Source organism: Schistocerca nitens, chromosome 5, assembly GCF_023898315.1.
Source record: "Schistocerca nitens isolate TAMUIC-IGC-003100 chromosome 5, iqSchNite1.1, whole genome shotgun sequence".
Taxonomy (NCBI): Eukaryota; Metazoa; Arthropoda; class Insecta; order Orthoptera; family Acrididae; genus Schistocerca; species Schistocerca nitens.
In genome coordinates this window covers 494,191,396-494,215,096 of record NC_064618.1, presented here as the reverse complement: position 1 = coordinate 494,215,096, position 23,701 = coordinate 494,191,396, and the positions used below count along the sequence as shown (strand labels likewise).

Here is a 23,701-nt window from a genome sequence, read left to right as displayed (position 1 = left end):
CGTGCAGGTGAGCGCCACAATCAGGACTGCATACGACCGAGGCACACAGGGCCAACACCCGGCATCATGGTGTGGGGAGCGATCTCCTACACTGGCCGTACACCACTGGTGATCGTCGAGGGGACACTGAATAGTGCACGGTACATCCAAACCGTCATCGAACCCATCGTTCTACTATTCCTAGACCGGCAAGGGAACTTGCTGTTCCAACAGGACAATGCACGTCCGCATGTATCCCGTGCCACCCAACGTGCTCTAGAAGGTGTAAGTCAACTACCCTGGCCAGCAAGATCTCCGGATCTGTCCCCCATTGAGCATGTTTGGGACTGGATGAAGCGTCGTCTCACGCGGTCTGCACGTCCAGCACGAACGCTGGTCCAACTGAGGCGCCAGGTGGAAATGGCATGGCAAGCCGTTCCACAGGACTACATCCAGCATCTCTACGATCGTCTCCATGGGAGAATAGCAGCCTGCATTGCTGTGAAAGGTGGATATACACTGTACTAGTGCCGACATTGTGCATGCTCTGTTGCCTGTGCCTATGTGCCTGTGGTTCTGTCAGTGTGATCATGTGATGTATCTGACCCCAGGAATGTGTCAATAAAGTTTCCCCTTCCTGGGACAATGAATTCACGGTGTTCTTATTTCAGTTTCCAGGAGTGTATTACGGACTGCCTAAGATTCGTAACGGTAGCGTGCCACTTGGATCAATTGTTAGTTATATTGAGCTACCAAAATACAGTTTGGCAAAGCATCTGACAGCTCAGTTGAGCCATTTGGTAGGAAAATTTGAGCACTACCTCCACAAGTCAGACGATTTCGTTCGTCGGCTTAAGGACTTACGACTTTCACCATCAGATATTCTCGTGAGTTTTCACGTGGTGCCACTTTCTAGTAAAGTGCCATTGCACGAATCACTGTTGCTCATTGGCGAGAAGCTGGACGGGGAACTTGTTGATTCGTTTATGCACGTGCTCACCTCAAGCTATATTTGATTCAATAACCAATACTTCCAAAAGAATGACGGTGTCACACTGGGCAGTTCCTTGTCAACTATTGTGGCTACACTTTGTGAAAGTCGGCGGAGTTAAGAACCTACGTGCTTTTGGCGATGTGTGAATGACACCTTTGTAATTTGCCCCTGCAGCACTGCTTCATTGGATGTATATCTGCAGCATCTAAATTACCTTCATTCGAACATCAGGTTAACGATGGAGATGAAGAAAAACGCCCAACTACCATTCCTGGACGCGTTGGTTCGGAGGAAAGAAGATTGTACACTGGGTTATGCTGTACACCGTAAACGTACACACGGAACTTATACTGACTGGTCACTACCCGTTAGGATTCTTCACAACAGCGAAGTGCTTAGGACTCTGGACCACAGAGTACGGGCCGTGGTGATTTGGTGCTATTCAAGAATGCCTTTAAGGCGACAACGACGCCATTATTAGCACCTCACTGAGTTTAAATGAGGTCTTGTAGTAGGGCTATGAGAAGCTGGATGTTCCTTCTGCTATACAGCAGAAAGATTTAGCAGCAGTGTAGGACTATACATGACTGCTGGCAGCGGTGGTCACGAGAATGTACGTTCGCAAGAATACTGGGCTCCGGGTGGCGATGTGGCCCTACCGAGAGGGCAGACCAGCGTATTCGGCCTATGGCTCTGGCGCATCGTACTGCGTCTGCACCAGCAACCACAGCAGCGGTTGGCACCACTGTAACGAAACGAACGTTTACAAATCGGTTAATTCAAGTACAGCACCGAGCCAAATACCCTGCAGTGTGCATTCCACTGACCACAACCACCGCCATTTGCCACTTCAGCGGTGTCAAGCGAGAGCTCATTGGAAGGCAGAGTGGAGGTCTGTTGAGTTTTCAGATGAAAGCTGGCTCTTCTAGATGCCAGTGACTGTGTTGTGTTTGTTAGAAGGAAGCAAACTGAGGGCCAACAACCAACTTGTCTGCGTTCCAGACCTACTGGACCTACACCTGGAGTTATCGTCTGGGGTGCGACTTCGTATGACAGCAAGAGCACTCTCGTGGTTATCCCACGCATCCTGACTGCAAATTTCTACGCCAGTCTGGTGATTCGACCTGTTGTACTGCCATTCGTGAACAGCGTTCCAGGGAGTGTTTTCTAACAAGATAACTCTCGCCCCCTGTTGTAACCAAACGTGTTCCACATAGCGACAACATGTTGCCTTGGCCTACTTGACCACCACATTTGTCTCCAATTGAGCATATATGGGACATCATCGGACGACAACTCCAGCGTTATGCACGAACAGCATTAACCGTCACTGTATTGACCGACGGACTGCAATAGGTATGAAACTCGAGCCCACAAACTGACATCCGGCACCCGTACAACGCAATGCATGCACTCTTGCGTACTTGCATTGAACATTCTGGCGGCTACAGCGATTGTCAATTCATTAGCAGTGACTTACCTCGTGTGTACGTAAACCTGTGATCTTGTGATGTTGGTCACTTCAATATGTTACCTAGAGAAATGTATTCCAGAAATTTCATTACTCTACATTAATAATTGTTTGGTGCTAAGTTTTTTTTTTCTTCGTCGGTGTATTTATGTGCCGTTGTAATCGACAGAAGCTAGCCGGAGGCAGCGTTCGATCGTGCAGAAGGGCGGCCACCATCAGAAAACCGGCAGTGCTGTCGCGCGGGGGCTTCCTCTGAAAAGTGCCGCAAGCTACGAGGCTTCGCTCGGATTTTTAATATTAACAGTTCGGGGAATGAGCTGTTAATCATGTACGGAAATTCAATTTGAGTGTTGAATTAGCAGAGAAGCCTAACTCCGCATCCAATTACCGACCGCCAGCTACAGTGTGGGACCTTAATTATTACTGATATTGCGTGCTATTTGTAAGCTAATGCTAATTTGTGATATCCTGTGTGGCACTCATCTGTTCTTCTTCACATCAGTTATTAGGGTATTTAATTATTCTACATGGAAATAGTTCTACTACCGGCTCCTATCGCACGGTATCGTTAAAATTCTGCCTGTTATCAAGTAACCTCTTGTTCTTCTCAGAACATTTCTTTTTACTCTTGTGTTTTACCCACAGCTCTTTTTGTATGTACCCACCATTCCTTCCGTGAACTACTATAAGAAACATAGTTGTATAAAATTTTGCTCGTCGAGACTTGTTTTCTGATTCGTGATGGATGGAGGCCCACGCATTTCCTGACATAACCATATTTACGTCTAGTTCTGCATAGGTCTACGGCAATCTGTCAAACAACCAAAGAAGAAAACGTTTTACATAATGATGTACTCCACAATGATACTCGTTTCTTACCAGATATTTTCACCAAAAAAAAAATCCACCACTTCAATCCTAGAGGTCTCAACGTCAGATTATTTACAAAGATAACCCATGTGATGTAGTGCTCTTGTATGTCATCTATGTCTTACAATCTTAAGACATCGTCTACATCAAGTAAAAAATCTGGAGTACTGTTTTTGGAAACCTTTGTCTATACGCTGTTTCCAGTTTGAGGCAATACCATTAACACAGATATTAGAAAGAGTAGTTTATAGTCGGAACTGCTGTTGTACTCAATCATTTAAAAAAAAAATTAACCTTCGTTATTTAAGCTACGTTTATTATAACCTTTGCGTCTTTGTGCAGATTTATTTAGCTTTTATCAACTTGATGAGATAGTCGCTACTTCCCATTACAGCCTGAAAGTTATTGTCAGTGTTGGCTTACCAAACGAATTCACGGTCTACAGTGCTGAGCTGTGGGCGATCCTAACAACTCTAGAGCAGATGAACCGTGAAGAAGGGAAGAAGTTTCTTATCTGTTCCAATCTCCTCAGAGCCCTGCAGGCGACTTCACAGACGTACCAAGAGGATTTAATATTCCAGCTGATTCAGGATTCCCGATACGTCTCCATACTAAACTAAACTAAACTCCGTCCGAACAGGTCTTGGAAGGCCGCCGTGTCGTTCTCAGCCCACGGGCGTCACTGCATGCGGATATGGATGGGCATGTGGTCAGCACACCGCTCTCCCGGCCGTATGTCAGTTTACGAGACCGGAGCCTCTACTTCTCAATCAAGTAGCTCCTCAGTTTGCCTCACAAGGGCTGAGTGCACCACGCTTGCCAACAGCGCTCGGCAGATTGGACAGCGTTTAACTTCGGTGATCTGACGGGAACCGGTGTTACCACAGCGGCAAGGCCGTTGCGATGCGTCTCCATGGTCGAGGAAGATAGGTGATATTCTGTTGGGTACCAGACCACGCCGATATCCGTGGAAATGAGGCTGCTGACATTACAAAATGGTTTAAATGGCTCTGAGCACTATGGGACTTCTGAGGTCATTAGTCCCCTAGAACTTAGAACTACTTAAACCTAACTAACCTAAGGACATCACACACATCCATGCCCGAGGCAGGATTCGAACCTGCGACCGTAGCGGTCGCGCGGTTCCAGACTGTATCGCCTAGAACCGTTCGGCCACCCCGGCCGGCGCTGACATTACGGAATATTTCCAGAAATACACTGCAGAAATATTTTCTCGCTGTTGAGCCAGAAAATCTAGGCCATTCAGAGATAGAGTGGCTGGAAATGTCGGAAAATAAGCTGCTGTCTGTGAAACCAACTGTCCGGGCGTGGCGATACTCCATCTGGTCACAGAGCTGGAATGAAATGGCACTGATAAGTCACCGTATAAGTCTTAGTCCTCCGACCTAAGGCAGCAGTAAACAATCTATTTTAACATATGAGGAGTTGAGTGTGGAACGTGTTTTAAAATTTTCTGAATTGTCCATATTCCAACATAAACTGTTAAGGTGGAGGTTTTAGTGTGCTGCGGACTAGCTGGTGCATCCTTTTTTGTTTAGTGGTAATGTAGCCACATATGACGGTTATGCCATTCCATATGTCCGCCCTTTCCTTTCAAAAATGGTTCAAATGGCTCTGAGCACTATGGGACTCAACATCTTAGGTCATAAGTCCCCTAGAACTTAGAACTACTTAAACCTAACCAACCTAAGGACATCACACACACCCATGCCCGAGGCAGGATTCGAACCTGCGACCGTAGCAGTCCTGCGGTTCCGGACTGCAGCGCCAGAACCGCACGGCCACCGCGGCCGGCGCCCTTTCCTTTCGTCCACCATTTAAAAACTAACACATGAAATAATTACTGTTTACGTTAACCTGTGACTTGATAAAAGACTATTAATTTCGGTTTATATGCACTGAAACGTTGCCCCTTTATATAAAATTTGACCCACAAGTGAGAAAACAAAATCAGATTAACTTTACATTTCGTAGTGGCGAGAAATTAGGCAAAGCGCAACGGAATAATTACAGGGTAGCCGAACAAATGTTAACTAACACAAAAGTGAAACTATAATCCTTACTATAGACGTAATCCACTAACTATACATATACAGGTGCAAATCGTGCTACGGTAATGTTTTTGCTGTCTGTACGCTACTACAACACCCAGTAAGTTTAAAAGAACTGAGCTAGCATAGTAGCAGAAATCATCTCAGTGTCTCCGTCTTCAGTGGCTTGTACCTTAGAGTTCAACTACATCACAAATTTACCTGTATAGCTGAAAACTTTCATTTCTCCTTTAGTGCAGCTTATTTTTTTTCTTTATTGTATTTCGACCCCCCCCCCCCCCCCCCCGGGCTCGCAGCAGCGTAATACGCCGCTCTGCAGCCTACAGATAAAGTTAAAAAGCATAATGAGGAGATATAACAATAAAAAGAGGTGATAAAACGGTGGATGTTTAAAACTCGTACAAGATGAAAAAGTTGTGAAGAAAAGATAAAATACAAAGAGGTCAGTGATACTGATTAAGAAAACTTAGGAAAGAGACATGAACAATTAAAAAACATGGCGACAGTCTGGTTTCTGTTCGCAACACTTTAAAAATGGGATGCACAACATTGAACACCCACGGAGAACACTGCACTATAGAGTATGAAAGCATATGGGTATTGGGGGGGGGGGGGACACGGACACATGAGGGGGGGAAAACGGGGGGAGCCGATGGAGGGAGAGGGCACAGAGAAAGGGGGGGGGGCAGGGCGGACGCGAGAAATGACTGGGGAAGACAGTGGAGAGGAAAGAAAAAGGACACAGGGCGAGAGAATGAAGTCAAGGAGCGGGTAGGTGGAGAAAAAACGGGATGGAAGGAGGGGGAAAGACAGAGGGAGGGAGGGGGACGTGAGGATCATAGTTGATAGGAGGGATAAGTGGAGGGAGAGAGGGCACCATTTGGGACAGGGGGTTGATGGAAGCCACCTCGGGAAAGGAGATGAAGGATGTAATGGTGGAGGGTAGGGGGGAGACAATGGTGAAGGTGCGGCAGTGGGCGGGATTTGGAGAGGAGCAACCAGGGGAGGGGGGGGATCAAGTCGGCAGGAGGTGTATAGGACACGGACATGTTCGAGGAAAAGGAGCAGATGGTGGAAAGGAATCAGGTCATAGAGGATCGGGGTGGGGGATGGGAGGCGTATACAGAAGGTGGGGTGGAGTGCATGGCGCTCGAGGATCTGGAGGCACTGATAGAATTTGGGGAGGGGGGGGGGCGGATATCCAGGCAGGACTCGCATAACAGAGGATGGGACGGATTAATGATTTGTAGATGTGAAGGATGGTAGAGGGGTTCAACCCCCATGTCCAGCCAGAGAGGACTTAAAGAGACAGAGGCAGTTGTGGGCTTTCGATTGGATAGAGCGGAGAGATCCAGGTGAGGTGACGGTCAGTGGTGACTCCAAGGTAGGTGAGGGTGGGGGAGAGGTGGACAGGACGAGCGCAGATGGTAAGGGAAAAATCAAGGAGCCAGAAGGAGCGAGTGGTATGACCTACGATAATTTCCTGGGTCTTGGAAGGATTGATTTTGAGTAGCCACTGGTCACACCATGTGGCAAAAAGGCCAAGGTGATTCTGGAGACGGCGTTGGGACCGTTGAAGGGTACGAGCGAGGGCAAGGAAGGCGGTGTCATCGACATACTGCATGAGGTGGACCGGGTGGGGGGGGGGGGGGGGTTGGGGCGGCATATCTGTCGTGTACATGAGGTAGAGGAGAAGGGAGAGGACAGAGCCCTGGTGGTGGTGTGTGGCCCAAGTACTGGAAGCTAGGAGCAAGGAGATGGGTGGAGGTATCCGTATATTCGATGACGTTGGGAAGAGGGAATAATCAAATTGGAAATCCTCTGGAATGGGAAAGACATTAGATAGGTGGGAGGCAAAGTGGTTGGCCTTACTGAGGTTGTCAGGAAAGGGATGATCATCAAGGAGGAGAGGGTACTGCAGCGCAGATTATTCTCTCTCTGGACTTTAAATACAATTAAAACAAATGTAGTACTTCCGAGAACGTAGCACTTAATTCAACACATTATGGAGCATAGGTTAACTTGAACCCAGGTGAAGGGGTATGGAAATAAGCTCGTAAGAATCACTATTATGCTTTTGTTCATAGCGGTAGCTTAACACCCGTAGAATATTTCAACAAAGATAAAAAATCAGTCGTCAACTCCACAAGAAAACGTTTATTTTGTTCACTTTACCGGTTTCGACAGTTTAAATTGTCATCTTCAGAAATGAAATAGGCTCCAATAATTGGTAAGCAACGTCAAAATAAGAATTGAACGGTAGTGTCCCACAAAGCTTTGGCAAAAAATACATATGTAAAGCAAGTTAAAAGCGAATGTACATAGATTGAACAGCAGAAGTAAAACAGGTTTGTTAAAACGGATGTAAAATAGTTAAGCTTAAGAGCCCCAACGTACCTTTACTACAGAGTCAATAAAACAGAGTTACATCTCTTAAAATTATGATACGTGCGATGAGTGTCAAGTAATTAAATGTCAAATGTCACATCGTACATAGTATATGTCAGAAAAGTCAACCACCAAATTGAACACGCCTATATACAATGTGTGAGCGCTAGTGTACATACAAACTGTAATAAATTCTGCGACAGTTGAAGCGAAGTATGCATTAAATCTTATGATACCATATAAAAAGATTAACAAAAGATAATAAACAATGGACCAAGCGCTAAGCAAACAGATCTATAAAAATATCATCAGTACTATGGAAAGGAATAAATGAAGGAATTGTTCAAATTTTATTATGAATTTTATGGAGGCGCCATAGGCCATTGGAACAGCGGCGATACGTTGAACTGTTTAGTATCTTGCACGTACTATATACGATGCGAAAATTGACATTTAATTGTTTGCCACTCATCGCACGTATCACATATTTTTACGGATGTAACTCTGTTTTATTGACTCTGTAGCAAAGGTATGTCGCGGTTCCTAAGCTTAACTAATTTACATCTGTTTCAACAAACCTGTTTTACTTCCGTTGTTCAGTCTTTGGACTTTTATTTTTAACATATTTACTTTACGTATGTATTTTTTGCCAATCCTTTGTAGGACGCAACCGTCCGATTCCTATTTCAACGTTGGCATGCCAATAATTTGAGGCTATTTCACTTCTGAAGATTACCGTTTAAACTGTCGAAACCGGTAAAGTGAAGCAAATAAAGGTTTCCTTGTGCAGCTCTTTTTATCTCTGTTGGAATCACTATCTACTACTGCTGCTACTACTACTACTACGTGATCAGGCCCAGTGGACCGCACGCATCTACAAGTTTCCTCCTCCACTGTATTCTGTTCATTGCTGCTATCCGCCATTCGTCCACATCTATTGACACTTGGTTTAAATCTTCATGGAGTCCATCCCTCCAACGCTTCTTGGGTCTCCCTGGCGGTCTCTTTCCTGTAGATGTGAAATCCAGGAGCTTCCTAGGCCATCTGTGACCCTCCATCCGGGCCACATGGCCGGCCCACTGCATTCGTTTGGCTTTGACAGTTCCTGCTATGTTGGGCTGCTGGTATAGTTTCTCAAGCTCTAGGTTGTATCTGATCCTCCATTCCCCTGTATCTGCATCCAGAACCGGACCGAAGATCTTCCGAAGCACTTTTCTCTCAAAAACAAGGAGCTTATGGAAGTCCTGTTTCCGGATACTCCATGTATCACAGTCATATAGAATAACAGGCTGGATCAGGGTTTTGTACAGTCGAATCTTGAACTGTCTGGAGAGAGATTTGGACCGAAGCAGTCGTGCTAGGCTGTGGTAAGATCGGTTTCCTGCTTGTATTCTGGCACTGATCTCTGCTTCACATGACGAGTTCTCAGTGAAAAGTGCCCCTAGGTATTTGAATTCTTGCACTGTCTTGTAGGAATGGTCCCCAACCTGCAGTCATTGTAGATGATCAGCAGTCTGACAATGACCACGCGTCATAACGAGGTACTCTGTCTTGGCTTCGTTTATGTTTAACCCAAATTTGCTGGCAGCCTCCTTTAGTGCTTTGGTCATTTGCTCGAACTCCTCTTCCGACCTAGAGAGCAAACAGATGTCGTCTGCATAGGCTAAGTATGCCAGTCTCTTACCTTCGATTTCAATCCCTTCGTTCTCTTGGAAGGTCTCGCGTACGATCTTCTCGAGGGCAAAGTTGAACAGGATAGGGGACAAGCCATCTCCTCTTCAAACTCCTCAGTTACGCGATTTCCTATCTTCACCTTGGCACGTGTTTCGTTCAGACAGATCTTTATCAGATTGATGAGTTTCTCTGCTATGCCAAACTCCCTTAAACAGTTGAGCAGGCTCTTGCGATGTATGCAATCATAGGCCTTCTTAAAATCAACGAATAAAATATGCAAATCTTTACCATATTCACCCAGTTTCTCACTGAGCTGCCGGAGACTGAAGATGTGATCTACTGTTGACCGTCCTGGCCGGAAACCTCCCTGGTACTCCCCAATCACCGATTCTGCCACTGGCTGAATTCTATGTATGAGGCAATTGGACAGGATCTTATAGCAGACGTTAAGCAGGGCGATTCCTCGATAGTTGTCACATTTCAGTTTGTCGCCCTTCTTATGTATTGGACAAATCAGAGCTGTTTTCCATTCTCCTGGTAGTTCTTCTTTGGTCCATATTGCCTGTATCAGTCGGTGTATTTTTTCTGCAAGTTTCTCTCCTCCTGCCAGGATCATTTCAGCCTGTATTCCATCTTCACCTGGACTCTTATTCTGTTTAAGGTGTCTGATTCGGGTTTTTATCTCATCCAGGGTAGGTGGGGGATAGTCTGCGTCGGATGTAATTGGGTACTGGAAATCAAACTGCAATTCGAGTTCATCACAATTTAGCAGCTGTCGAAAGTACTCTTTCCATCTCTCAGCTATGTCCCTATCGTTCGTCAGGGTCTTATCACGGGGATCTTTGACAAATTTCTGCTTGGCCTGGTGACCTTTGCAGAGGTACTTCACCCTCAGAAACATTTCCCTAGTCTTTTGTCCTCTGAAGTCTGTTTCTGCTTCAGTGATGATATTACTTATGTATTTCCTGTTTGCTCTTCTCAGAATTGCTTGCCTAGTCTTTCGGACCTCTTCAAATTGTGCTTTGGCCTGTGCCAGATTTGTCCCCTTCAGTCATTTGTTCCTGGCTTCCTTTCTCCTTTCCAGAGCATCTGCACATTCCTTTCCAAACCAGATCTTCTTGCCCACTGGGTTTCCCATGAGTGTTTCCTTTGCTGTATCCCTAACTGAGCTCTGGATGTTTCCCCACATTAGTTCGAGGTCCTGATTCGCGTCCATTTCACTGAGTGCTTCAAAGCGGTTACTAAGTTGCAACTGGTATCTGGTCTTCGTTGCCTCATCTTTCAGTTTCTCCACATGGTACCTTTCCACTCTTTTTAACTTAGGCCCCGTTCTTCCTTTACACTGTATGTTTAAACGGCCTCTGACCAGGAAATGATCACTCCCACCTTCGGCACCCCGCGCTGTCTTAACGTTTTACACCCATCTCTTGGCTCTGAGATCAATGGCAACATGGTCTATTTGATTTACGGTTCTCCCATCTGGTGATACCCAGGTTCCTTTATGTATGTTTTTCCACTGGAAGTTTGTGCTGGAGATGAACAACCCTAATGATGTAGCGAAGCTGATGAACCTAACTCCATTGTCGTTGGTTAGGTTGTATAGACTGTGCCTACCTGTTGTGTCTTGGAATATTTGTTCTTTCCCGACCTTGGCATTCATATCACCAAGGAGGATCCTCAGGTGTCCATTTGGTATAGCGTCCATCACTGCCTCTAGCTGTGCATGGAGCTCGTCTTTCACTTCACATTTGCTCTGCTCCGTGGGAGCATGACAGTTCACAAAAGTCGCCTTAATATACTTTACGTCCAGTGTTAGAACAGATATTCTTGGGTTGACTGAAACGAATTCTGAAACATTTGTGGCCAACGTCTTACTGACGCAGGAACCAGTGCCTAACCGATGGTCTCGTTCACAGGCTCCATACAGAATTGTACAGTTTTCAACATCAATGCTCCCAGCATCGTCCCAACGGATTTCTTGCAGTGCAACTAGGTCTAGTTCGTACCCCTGAATTTCCTTGACCACACTGATTGCAGCTCCTGTCTTGTACAGACTCCTTACATTCCACGTTCCAAATCGTATACCGTTTCTTTGCCATTGATGTCGTCTATTTTTGTCAGTAATGTTCCGAGGCTTACTTGTAGTCTTGAAAGCATGTTTAATTTTTTACGGAGAGGGGTGCTGGCCTCCCGTCCAACCTGCGGTGTTACCCTCACAACACGGGATTGCTGGCTTTTCTTAAGGGGTGGGCTCCCCTCAGGAGTTGGGTTATAAGTAGGAATAAGAAAATTGGAAAGACGCCCTCGGGCCTCGAAACCTAATACCGTTGGAGTCGAAAAAGCAAGAGTTGGCCAAGGGAGGCCGACAGGGAAGGAGAAAGAAGGAGTCTGACACAAGTAAGTGGAAGCAATGTCAGACTCAGCTCGGGTCCCCGCGGTCGCCACCCGCGTACTTCTAGCTGAAGTCCCCTGGAGATGGAATCACTTATTTAACATTGCATTAATTGTGAACATGATAGTGATTCCATGTTCCATGGAACATGAACATGGAATTAATGCAATGTTAAATAAGTCAGTAGAGTATATCATATTTCGTATTTAAATCCAGTTTAATAGATGGTGTGTCTTTGTATTGCCATCCAGATACCAAGGAAAAAGAAAATTAGACGATATTAGGATGAAATATTATTTGATAAGTGGAGCCAAGCAACTGCAAACCTTAGATGACTGATATATAACTGGATATTGATCCCATGTGTCCTGAAAAGTTGAGTGTGTGAACGAAGACTTTACATTTCCTACTTTATAGTTTACTGCAAAATGTATCGCAAAAATAAATCTGTCCCTGTATAAACTGAAAACCACGTGACGTACTGTAATATAACTGCAACCCAGGCGTGTGAGCCAGCAACCATCCCGGTATAATTAAGAACGAAGTCGGTTGAAAATTCCCAATTCACTATGAGAAGACAAGTATCAACGCTGCGAGGTAAAATAGGCACGTTGACATCACGGAAACGCGAGGAAGGCAAAAGTGTGAGACACTAGGTCTGGTTCAAATGGCTCTGAGTACTATGCGACTCAACTTGTGAGGTCATCAGTCGCCTAGAACTTAGAACTAATGAAACCTAACTAACCTAAGGACATCACACACATCCATGCCCGAGGCAGGATTCGAACCTGCGACCGTAGCGGTCGCTCGGTTCCAGACTGTAGCGCCTAGAACCGCACGGCCACTCCGGCCGGCCACTAGGTCTCGCCAACCGGTTCTGCTGCCAAGCTTTCCTACTTGTTGAATCCCGTCAAAGCTAGGACGACTTGCTAAGACACAACTTTTAGTTACCGTCCAAAGATGTACCATTCCAGCAGACGGATAAAAGATTGCAGATATTTGAGACAGACAAGTGCCTATCGGCGCGCACGTGTACATGGTATGAAAGGCGTCTAACAACAAACGTCTTTCCAGGTATTTGTGCGTGTTTCACAAGAGAATTTATAGGAATTGTTTTATGAATCCATTCTATAATTTTAAACACTTTTTCTCAATTCAACCACATTCGTCTCTCCAGACTTTAGTAAGGGTGTTAAAGACCTTTCTGTCGTGTGCCTGTATAATTGTAAAGATGCCATTATCAGCACCTCACTGAGTTTGAACGAAGCCGTCTAAAAGAGCTACGAGAAGTTTTTTGTTCCTTCTGTGATATTACAAAAAGACTTGGTAGGAATGTAGCCACTGTATGTGACTGCTAGCAGCGGTGGTCACGACAATGTACGGTCGCAAGAAGACTGGCTCTGGACGGCCACGTGGCACTACTGAGAGGCGCATCGTACTGCATCTGCACCAGCAATTGGAGCAGTAGTTGGCACCAGAGTGACACGACGAACTGTTACAAATCGGTTACTTCAAGTAGAACTCCGAGCAAGACGCCCTTAGCATGCTTCCAACTGAGCCCAAACTACCGCTACTTATGGCTTCAGTGCTGTCAAGCAAGAGCTCCTTAGGGGTTAGTGTGGAGGTCTGTTGCGTTTTCTGATGAAAGCTAGTTCCATCTCGGTACCAGTAACAACCGTGTGTTGGTTAGGAGGCCAGTTGAGGACCTGCAACCAACGTGTCTGCGTGCTAGACACACTGGACCTGCTTCTAGAGTTACGGTCTGGTCTGCAGTTTCGAATGATAGCAGGAGCGCTCTCGTGACTATCACACCGATCCTGATTGCAAATTTTTACATCAGTCTGGTGATTCGACTTGTTGTGCTGTCATTCATGAGTAGCATTCCAGTAAATGTTTTCCAACAGGATAATGCTCGCCCACATACCGCTGTTGCAACCCAATATGCTCTACAGAGTATCGACATGTCACCTTGGCCTGCTCGATCACCAGATCTGTTCCCAATCGAGCACGTACGGGATATCATCGGACACCTCCAGCGTCATCCACAACCAGCGTTAATCGTCCCTGTATTGACCGACCAATTGCAACAGACATGGAACTCCATCCCAGAAACTGACATTCGGCACCTATACAACACAATGCATTCAACGTTGTGGCAGCTAAACCGGTTATTAACGTACGAGGGGTGTTTTTTAAGTAAGTACCGTTTTGAAATTATAAATAGACGTGCTAAGATATCTCAATAATTTTATTTTTACATGAAAGCCTGTACCTTAATCTACTCACTGACGTCATTACAGTCCGATTCTTCCTTGTTTACGTTGTGTACTGAGTGTTGAAGATGCCTCCGATAATCGTGAGTCCTGCCGACTGTGAAGTTCGAGCTGTTATAAGATTTCTTAGTGCTAGAGGCCTAAGAGCGATCGACATTCATCGTGACATCAGTGCAGTTTACGGAGAAAACATTATGAGTGATGGAATGGTAAGAAAGTGGGTGAGAGCATTTAAAGATGGCCGCACAAATGTACATGATGAACGACGGAGTGGGCGTCCTTGGGTCGTTAATGAAAGTTTGCTGCAGGAAGTGAGAGAAAACAGACGCTTTACGATTTCCTCCTTGCGGGATGACTTCCCAAATGTTTCTCGTAGTGTTTTGTATGGCATTGTGATCGAGCACTTGAATTACCGAAAATTGTGCTCACGGTGGGTACCGAAAATGTTGACGGATGTGCACAAAACCAAACGTTTAGACAGTGCATTGACTTTCCTTGAGCGGTACCACAACGACGGTGATGATTCCTGAAGCCAAATTGTTACGAGTGATGAAACGTGGGTGGCCTACGTCACGCCAGAACCAAGGCAACAGTCCATGGAAGTTGAGCAAGGGCATCGTTTTGCTGCAAGACAATGCTCGTCCGCATGTGGCGAATCAGACCAAAGATCTCATCACATCTTTTCGATGGGGAAACTCTAGATCATCCTCCGTAGAGCCCCATCTTGCGCCCAGTGACTACCGTCTGTTCCTGCACTTGAAGAAACACCTGGGGGGGTCAGCGTTTTCAAGACGATGACGAAATCAAAACAGTGGTGATGCAGTGGTTAACAAGTCAGGGGGCAGACTTCTATGAGGAGGGTATTGAAAAACTGATACAAGGTTATGACAAGTGTCTCAATATTGACGGAAATTATGTAGAAAAGAAGATTAAGGTGCAGGCTTTCATGTAAAAATATTACATATTAGTCCACATTTGGAACGCAATGCAACAGCGATACGCAGTGGCATGGGTTCTACATGTCCTTGGTAGGTTTTCGGAAGTGTATGGAACTAGATATCAGAAGCAGGACACTCAGTTCCCGTAAATTACACACCGGAGTTTGTGTGCGCGTAATTGGCACAATATAGTGTCCGAGATGTGTTCCGTAGGGGTCAGTTCAGGTGACGTTGGTGGCCAAGACATCGACGTGAGTTTATTGTTACGCTCCCAAACCACTGCGCACTTTTATAGTGTTGGAAGATACCATCCCCATCTGGGATGACATGAAGCACGATATAATTACAGGGGATCCACAGCTGCGGTGATGCCTTCGATTACTACCGCAGGTCCCATGGTAGCCCAGGTAAACCTCTACCCGTAACATAATATTTCTTTACGTTTCGTACAGCTGGTCACCTGGATGAAAGCGTATCCACACACGACCATGGACCTAGTACAACAAGAAACGTGATGTTTCCACTCATTCGTGGTCCAATCTCGACGACGTTATACCCACTGCAACCGTAAGTGACGATATCTTTGGGTCAATATGGGAACACGTAACCTGCGGGGCCCACTGTTCAAAAAGGTACGCTGAACGTATCTTTCGCCTCCACCGTCGTCAGGTTTGTCACAGATGGCCGCCTATCCTGCTTTACAGAGATATCTTAGCACGTCTTTTTTTTAATTTCAAAGCGGTACTTATTTAAAAAACACGCCTCGTACCAGCATTTCACATTTGCAATGGCTTATCTCGCATTTAGATTACGCTGTGAACTTGCCTTGTTTCTCACATAAAGATTTTACCCAGACAAATGTATTCCCGAAATTTCATTACTCCACATTAATTATTTTTTGGTGTCGCGGTTTCTTTCTTTCAGTGTGATTACAATGTGTCATGTGACGTCCGACAGGTAATATTTTGTTTGTCACAGTTGTTGTGATTTTTCTTTGATTTCTGCCACAGATTGTGTTTATATTGGATTAGATTAGATTAGATTAGATTAATACTAGTTCCATGGATCATGAATACGATATTTCGTAATGATTTGGAACGAGTCAAATTTTCCAATACATGACATAATTAATTTAGCAACATAAGTAAGTTAATATAACAACCTTTTTTTATAATTTTTTTGTTTCTTTTTCAATTTTTTCTTAATTTATATCTAAAAATTCCTCTATGGAGTAGAAGGAGTTGTCATTCAGAAATTCTTTTAATTTCTTCTTAAATACTTGTTGGTTATCTGTCAGACTTTTGATACAATTTGGTAAGTGACCAAAGACTTTAGTGGCAGTATAATTCACCCCTTTCTGTGCCAAAGTTAGATTTAATCTTGAATAGTGAAGATCATCCTTTCTCCTAGTATTGTAGTTACGCACACTGCTATTACTTTTGAATTGGGTTTGGTTGTTAATAACAAATTTCATAAGAGAGTATATATACTGAGAAGCTACTGTGAATATCCCTAGATCCTTAAATAAATGTCTGCAGGATGATCTTGGGTGGACTCCAGCTATTATTCTGATTACATGCTTTTGTGCAATAAATACTTTATTCCTCAGTGATGAATTACCCCAAAATATGATTCCATATGCAAGCAATGAGTGAAAATAGGCGTAGTAAGCTACTTTACTAAGATGTTTATCACCAAAATTTGCAATGACCCTTATTGCATAAGTAGCTGAACTCAAACGTTTCAGCAGATCATCAATGTGTTTCTTCCAATTTAATCTCTCATCAATGGACACACCTAAAAATTCTGAATATTATACCCTAGCTATATGCTTCTGATTAAGGTCTATACTTGATAATATTCTTCTCGGGTGTGCAGCCGGATCATAACGTCTTCATGACACAATATATCCGCGGTCCAACTGGCTGCCATCTTCAGGTGAGAGTGCTTGTGCACGATCTCGCCGGAACTGACTTCCCAGCGCAAGCGGCGGTCCCTATATAGGCCGCAGAAGACCCACAACGCGTGCGCTAGAAGGTGCCGTAACTGCCCTCCAGCGCAGTAAACATACCGCGCCGCCAGTGGTAGAAACAGGCGAAATCGAGTTATCGCTGTCAAAAGTTAAAAAAGTTTTAAAAATTTTTATTTCGACGATCGAAACACAGACCGTTGTTTTTTAATGTCAGATAACACCGGGTCTCAAGTCTTACTTAAAAGATAACCCTTGTCTCTATCAATAAGACTGTCAGATAAACGAATCTCTATGGATTCTTTTAAAACACAGTCCCAATAGCGAGATGCAGGGGCAACCATTTGTGTCGCGTCATATAGCATTCTGTGTCCCTCGGTGAGACAGTGCTCCGCCACTGCGGATTTCTCAGGTTGAAGCAGCCGTGTGTGCCGCTGATGCTAGACACATCGGTCCTGAATGGTCCGGATTGTCTGACCAATATAAGCCTTCCCACAGTGGCAAGGGATCTTGTACACACCGGGCTTCCTCAAACCCAAGTCATCCTTAACAGAGCCAAGAGCTGGCGGACGAAAATTACTTTTGATATAATATCTTTTCAGAATTCTTCCTATCTTCGAGGAAATGCTCCCAGCAAAAGGCAGAAAAGCCACCGTTTTGCAGGTATCTTCTGGTGGTTCAGGCGATGGTCCAAACTGGAAAGCACGACGGATCTGTTTATCTGTATAGCCATTCTGCTTGAACGCAACCTTAAGATGGTCCAATTCTTGTGTCAAGCTTTCTCCATCTGAAATGGCATAAGCTCTTCTCGCCAACGTCCGCAGGACCCCCGTACGCTGGAACGATGAATGACAGCTAGAAGCTTGCAGGTAACGGTCCGTGTGCGTAGGCTTTCTATACTTATTAATGGCGTCATACCATTTACTGTACGGAACTGTATGTACTGTGTCTTATGAAAATTCAGTGAGAGTCCGTTTACAAGGAACAACTTAGTAATTTTCTGAAAGACATTATTGACAATTTCATCAGTTAATTCTTGTTTACGGTTGGCTGCCCTGTCCCGCAGGTGGAGAGGGCGCTGCTGGAGGCGGAGCCGCGGACTCGGCATGTGCGCTCCCCGACGCCGCTGCGGCACGTGTACCCCGGGCAGTCGCCGCTCGAGGTGAAGTACGCCAACAACTACGACGAGGCGCACCACTCAAGCTGGGTGTCGCCGCTCTTCAGCTCCATTGTCTACCGCACGCAGGTCAGTCTTGCCCTCTCCCCAGCCACTTGCTGCCTCTAGGTCAGTCCTTCGCACAAGCGCCCCAACCTGGAGGACGGAGCACTTTTCTGCCAGGGTCACCTTCTCTTAGGAGAGTTACCTTGACTGTGGGTAGATGTCTCTCCTGCATCACTTTTCTTCTTCCCCTGAAAGCAGGGCTGCTTCATCCGTCAGCTCAGTATTTCCGATGGTCTCCATCTCCGCCTTCATGTAGTTGAAGTTGAGGCGTAGCGCCGTATAACGATCCTGCCTTGGAGGCAGGGAGATGTGTCTCAGAGCTGGATATTGACAGATGGTGACGCGAGGCTGGACGCGCACGTAGTTTATGTATCAGCCGATAGAGGACAGTATTGGATAGGGGGACTTAGAGAGCCTGTATAGGGAGAGAGTGGACAACCGGACGATACGGCTGCCATTTTTCTGCCAAACTGCGGGCGGGACTTTTGAATGGCCAGTAGTGGAGTACACACTCACCGAATCAAAAGCACGAGACAATATGGCGAAATCATCCGTTAAATGCCTTTCTTTACAGCTATAATATACTCATAGTAGCCTACTACGTACAGCATAGGACAATTTGATACAGTGGCTGTAAAAATTATTCGTTACTTACATTTATCTCCTTTAAAGTTTGTTTACTAGACATATTGCAATGAAAGTAACGTAAATAAAAAATATAGTGCATAGCATTTGTTTTGTATCGGAAGTGCATAACGCTAAAGATTTAACGTACCTGTATTACGTCAGATGAATGAAAGTCGTAAGCAGTTGTTTACTTGTGACATGCAAAAAGTGTGAGAAGTATTAGTACTTCTTGTCATGTCTTCAGACTTTTTGCATGTCACAAGTAAATAACTGCTTACGATATATACGAGAAGGGATACGGTAGTTTTCTTGTTATATTTGGTCGTTATTACAGTAGCCTACATGTAACATTACCTGATTTTTGTAATCTTTTTCATTTGGTATCTACAAGAGGTATTCAGTATATATATATACTGAATACCTCTTGTAGATACCAAACGAAAAAGATTACAAAAATCAGGTAATGTTATATATATATATATATATATATATATATATATATATATATATATATATATATATATATATACTGAATACCTCTTGTAGATACCAAACGGAAAAGATTACAAAAATCAGGTAATGTTACATGTTACATGTAGGCTACTTTAATAACGACCAAATATAACAAGAAAACTACCGTATCCCTTCTACCCCACAGTAAGTAGGGCTATTAAAAACTGTCTTCAAGAGTACCTACAATTATCTACTACGAATAATGTTTCAGCAACCATGACAACCACGACAAATGAGGAAAACGTGCTTACCACGTGCCTGCGTCAACAGTCAGGCAATAATACTGAAACCAAAATAATGCCTAGTGTTCTGATTCGGAACGAAATAAAGTTTGACGCTATAAAGTCGAATGAAAATGCATGACAATTACAGGAACTTTCCGTTTCCGGCAAGGACTGTCAGATATTGGCTTCAGAAAAGTTTGTGATGCTACCAGTATGCACGAACTGTTAAAGAAATCACAAAACGCTTCATTATTTCAACTCGTATTTAAGATCGCAAACGCTAATTACGTACTAAAAACGATATACAACTAAATCGAACATGCATGCAAAACGCATAACAAGTCTCTCAATAATTCAAATACCTTTTAATCGTTTCGAAAAGTCCTCTGAACTTCAATTCAACTCAAAAGCACGTCGAACATAGGAAGTGCGAGAGACGTTTGGCAGAAAAATGGCGCCAAAGCTAATCAACCAATCACGAGCAACTTCACCTATGGCCACTCTCTCTGTATACAGGCTCTCTAGGGGGACTGTGATTTTAGTTTCGATATTGCCCACTAGGGTGCACTAAAGTAATTGAATGTTTTTCATAAACTGTTCTAGTATTTTCATAAAGTGTTATATGTCTTTTTATGTATGTAAAATGTTGTAAATGTGTTTTAGCAGTGTGAATGATGCGTGACTGTGGTTTAAGGTTAATATGGAGATAACTGTTTAACGAATTATGTAGTAGGATATAGTGTGGGAACATTTCGAAGAAGTATGGATATGGACAAAGGGGATTTTTGTAGAATAGATTTGTAAAGTAAGTTTATGGTAAAGGGAAAGTTAATTCAGGTATAAATAACAACAGTAAATAATTTTATGCATAAGCAAAACTTCAGCATATTAGATAATTACGTCGGTAAAAAGTGCAGTCGTGAGGTTTACTATTTTGCTATTGGTTATGGATGAAAAGCGCGGACTGACGTGGGAGAGTGTTGTTTTGCTATTGGCTGTTGAGTAAACTGATCAATGGTAAAGCAGTATTCTTCGCGCGCCTTTCTCTGCTGGTAGACAAGACTCAGAGTATTCTAGGGAGGAGTCTAAGCCTAGCCATGAAACAGATCGGACGTGTGTAGTAGTAGTTCGATGGAAACGATAAGTTGCCCGATCTAGCAGTGTTTCATACATCAAAAGTGTTGGAAAGTGACGGCATAATTATTCCGATGTGTGTGTAGAAATTTCGGAATTTTTAAGTGAATTTTGTGACGAGAAAAGACATAAATTCCGCATGGCGTATTGAGCAGGTCGGTGGCTAAAAATTGTGACTGCATTTGGTACCGACAGACTTAATAGTTGGCGAGCATTCTCAATCAAAAACAATCAGTATTTTCGTAGCTATTACGTTTTCGGGAAATGCAACACCATAAACTTGCTGACGTGTGTGAAAGGGATTATGAGTGACTGTGGTAAGACTAGCACGGGCTTGGCAGTGATACTTGTTCACCTAAGTTTCAGAATATATTAATTGAGGACAAAATTTCCAACCTTTCATTTCGTGTTTCTCCCGAAACGTAGATTAGTGACCTTAATTGCAGCCTGGTTCACGTCGAAGTACAGTAGGTTTCACTCGCCTTTCCTAATGATGATCTGCTGAGACAATGTTCACAGGTAGGCGCAGGTCCGCCGTAAAAGGACGGAAAGAACCGCGCCGCCGCAAAGTCTTCGCCTTAACTCTGACAATGGGCACTCACGAGGCATTATAACCCAGGCAAGGTGAACTGAAGTTTTTTCACAAGGAGTTACCCCTTCCTCTCCTCCTTTCTCGGCGGATTTGGGACCGGCTTTTGCTTCAGAAATAATGGTATGGGCTGTGTTGACATGGAATGGACTGGGTCTTCTGGTCCAACTCAACCGATCATCGACTGGAAATGGTTATGTTAGGCTACTTAGAGACCTTTTGCAGCCATTTATGTACCTCATGTTCCCAAACAACGATGGAATTTTTATGGCCGACAATGCGCTGTGTCACTGGTCCACAATGTTCGCGACTGGTTTGAAGAATATTCTGAACAATTCGAGATAATGATTTGGTCACCCTGATCACCGATATGAATCCCATCGAACATTTGTGGGACCGACTCGAGAGGTCATTTCGTGCCCTAAATCCTGCACTGGGATTGTACAGGAACCAGATGGCAGTTATAAGGGTCAAGGGACATCAAAGGGAAGCAGTGGTTGGGAAGGGAGTGAGACAGGGTTGTAGCCTCTTCCCAATGTTATTCAATCTGTATATTGAGCAAGCAGTGAAGGAAACAAAAGAAAAATTCGGAATAGGTATTAAAATCCATGGAGAAGAAATAAAAAAATTGAGGTTCGCCGATGACATTGTAATTCTGTCAGAGACAGCAAAGGACTTGGTAGAGCAGTTGACCGGAATGGATAGTGTCTCGAAAGGAGAATATAAGATGAACATCAACAAAAGCAAAACGAGGATAATGGAATGTAGTCGAATTAAGTCGGGTGATGCTGAGGTAATTAGATTAGGAAATGAGACACTTAAAGTAGTAAAGGAGTTTTGCTATTTAGGGAGCAAAATAACTGACGATGGTCGAAGTAGAGAGGATATAAAATGTAGACTAGCAACGGCAAGGAAAGCGTTTCTGAAGAAGAGAAATTTGTTAACATCGAGTATAGATTTAAGTAACAGGAAGCCATTTCTGAAAGTATTTGTATGGAGTGTAGCCATGTATGGAAGTGAAACATGGACGATAAAAAGTTTGGACAAGAAGAGAATAGAATCTTTCGAAATGTGGTGTTACAGAAGAATGCTGAAGATTAGATGGGTAGATCACATAACTAATGAGGAGGTACTGAAAGGATTGGGGAGAAGAGAAGTTTATGGCACAACTTGACTAGAAGAAGGGATCGGTTGGTAGGACATGTTCTGAGGGCTCAAGGGATCACTAGTTTAGTATTGGAGGGCAGCGTGGAGGGTAAAAATCGTAGAGGGAGACCAAGAGATGAATACACTAAGCAGATTCAGAAGGACGTAGGTTGCAGTAGGTACTGGGAGATGAAGAAGCTTGCACAGGATAGAGTAGCATGGAGAGCTGCATCAAACCAGTCTCAGGACTGAGGATCACAAAAAATGGTTCAAATGGTTCTGAGCACTATGGGACTCAACTGCTGAGGTCATTAGTCCCCTAGAACTTAGAACTAGTTAAACCTAACTAACCTAATGACATCACAAACATCCATGCCCGAGGCAGGATTCGAACCTGCGACCGTAGCGGTCTCGCGGTTCCAGGCTGCAGCGCCTTTAACCGCACGGCTACTTCGGCCGGCCTGAGGATCACAACAACATCCTGCACCGGCAACACTTTCGCAATTACGGACGGCTGTAGAGGCATCATGGTTCAGTATTTGTGCAGGTGTCTTCCAACGACGAGTCCATGTCACATCGAGTTGCTGCACTACGCCGGGCAGGAGGTTCAACAAGATATTTGAAGGTATCCCTTGCAGTTATGCGAACACGGTTGTTGTCATTTTCAAAGAAAGAGTGTTCACAGCATACTAATCATGAAGACGATGAAAACAGAGCAACACTTCGCCACCTAGAATTTCGAAATAAACGTCTAGGTTTATGCTCTCGGTAAACAGCATCATTTGGGCAAAGTCTTGATACGAGAAACGCCCGCAAGAGGGAAGATATTTGACTGGAAGATCGATGTACATTCTCACTGTGTTCTCATTTGTTTACTGTCAACTCCGGCAAGTGGACGAATTATCTATACTGCGGATACCTGCTCTGTGTGCTAGCGCGCCAAAGTCAGTTTCGTGTTGTGTTTGTAATAATGTCATGTCCACGTGAATGGTACAATGTGCCACATTTATGAATTGGTCTTGAGGGGTAGATGTGAATTACGAATAAAAATATAGGGTGCTAAAAAAAGACGTTCTGCCGTTCGTATCTACGTAACGAACAAAATTGCAAAAAAGCAATCGTGCTCGTTAATAGCCCCCTGGTAGCCAAACAGTATCTGCTTGGTAAATGATTTATTTTGTTCTATAGAAAAAGATATTTAGGGTGGCCAACATAAACGGGACACT

The 23,701-nt window shown here is 44.2% G+C and overlaps 1 protein-coding gene across 1 annotated transcript in view; it reads left to right on the top strand.

The window, feature by feature from the left end:
• The window catches only part of LOC126260551 (major facilitator superfamily domain-containing protein 6), a 359,541-nt gene that overhangs the window by 230,164 nt on the left and 105,676 nt on the right, over positions 1–23,701 (top strand). Inside the window, exon 3 of the mRNA XM_049957885.1 lies at positions 18,087–18,266. Coding sequence (XP_049813842.1) covers positions 18,087–18,266 — 180 coding nt within the window. The remainder of the gene's footprint in view (positions 1–18,086; positions 18,267–23,701) is intronic.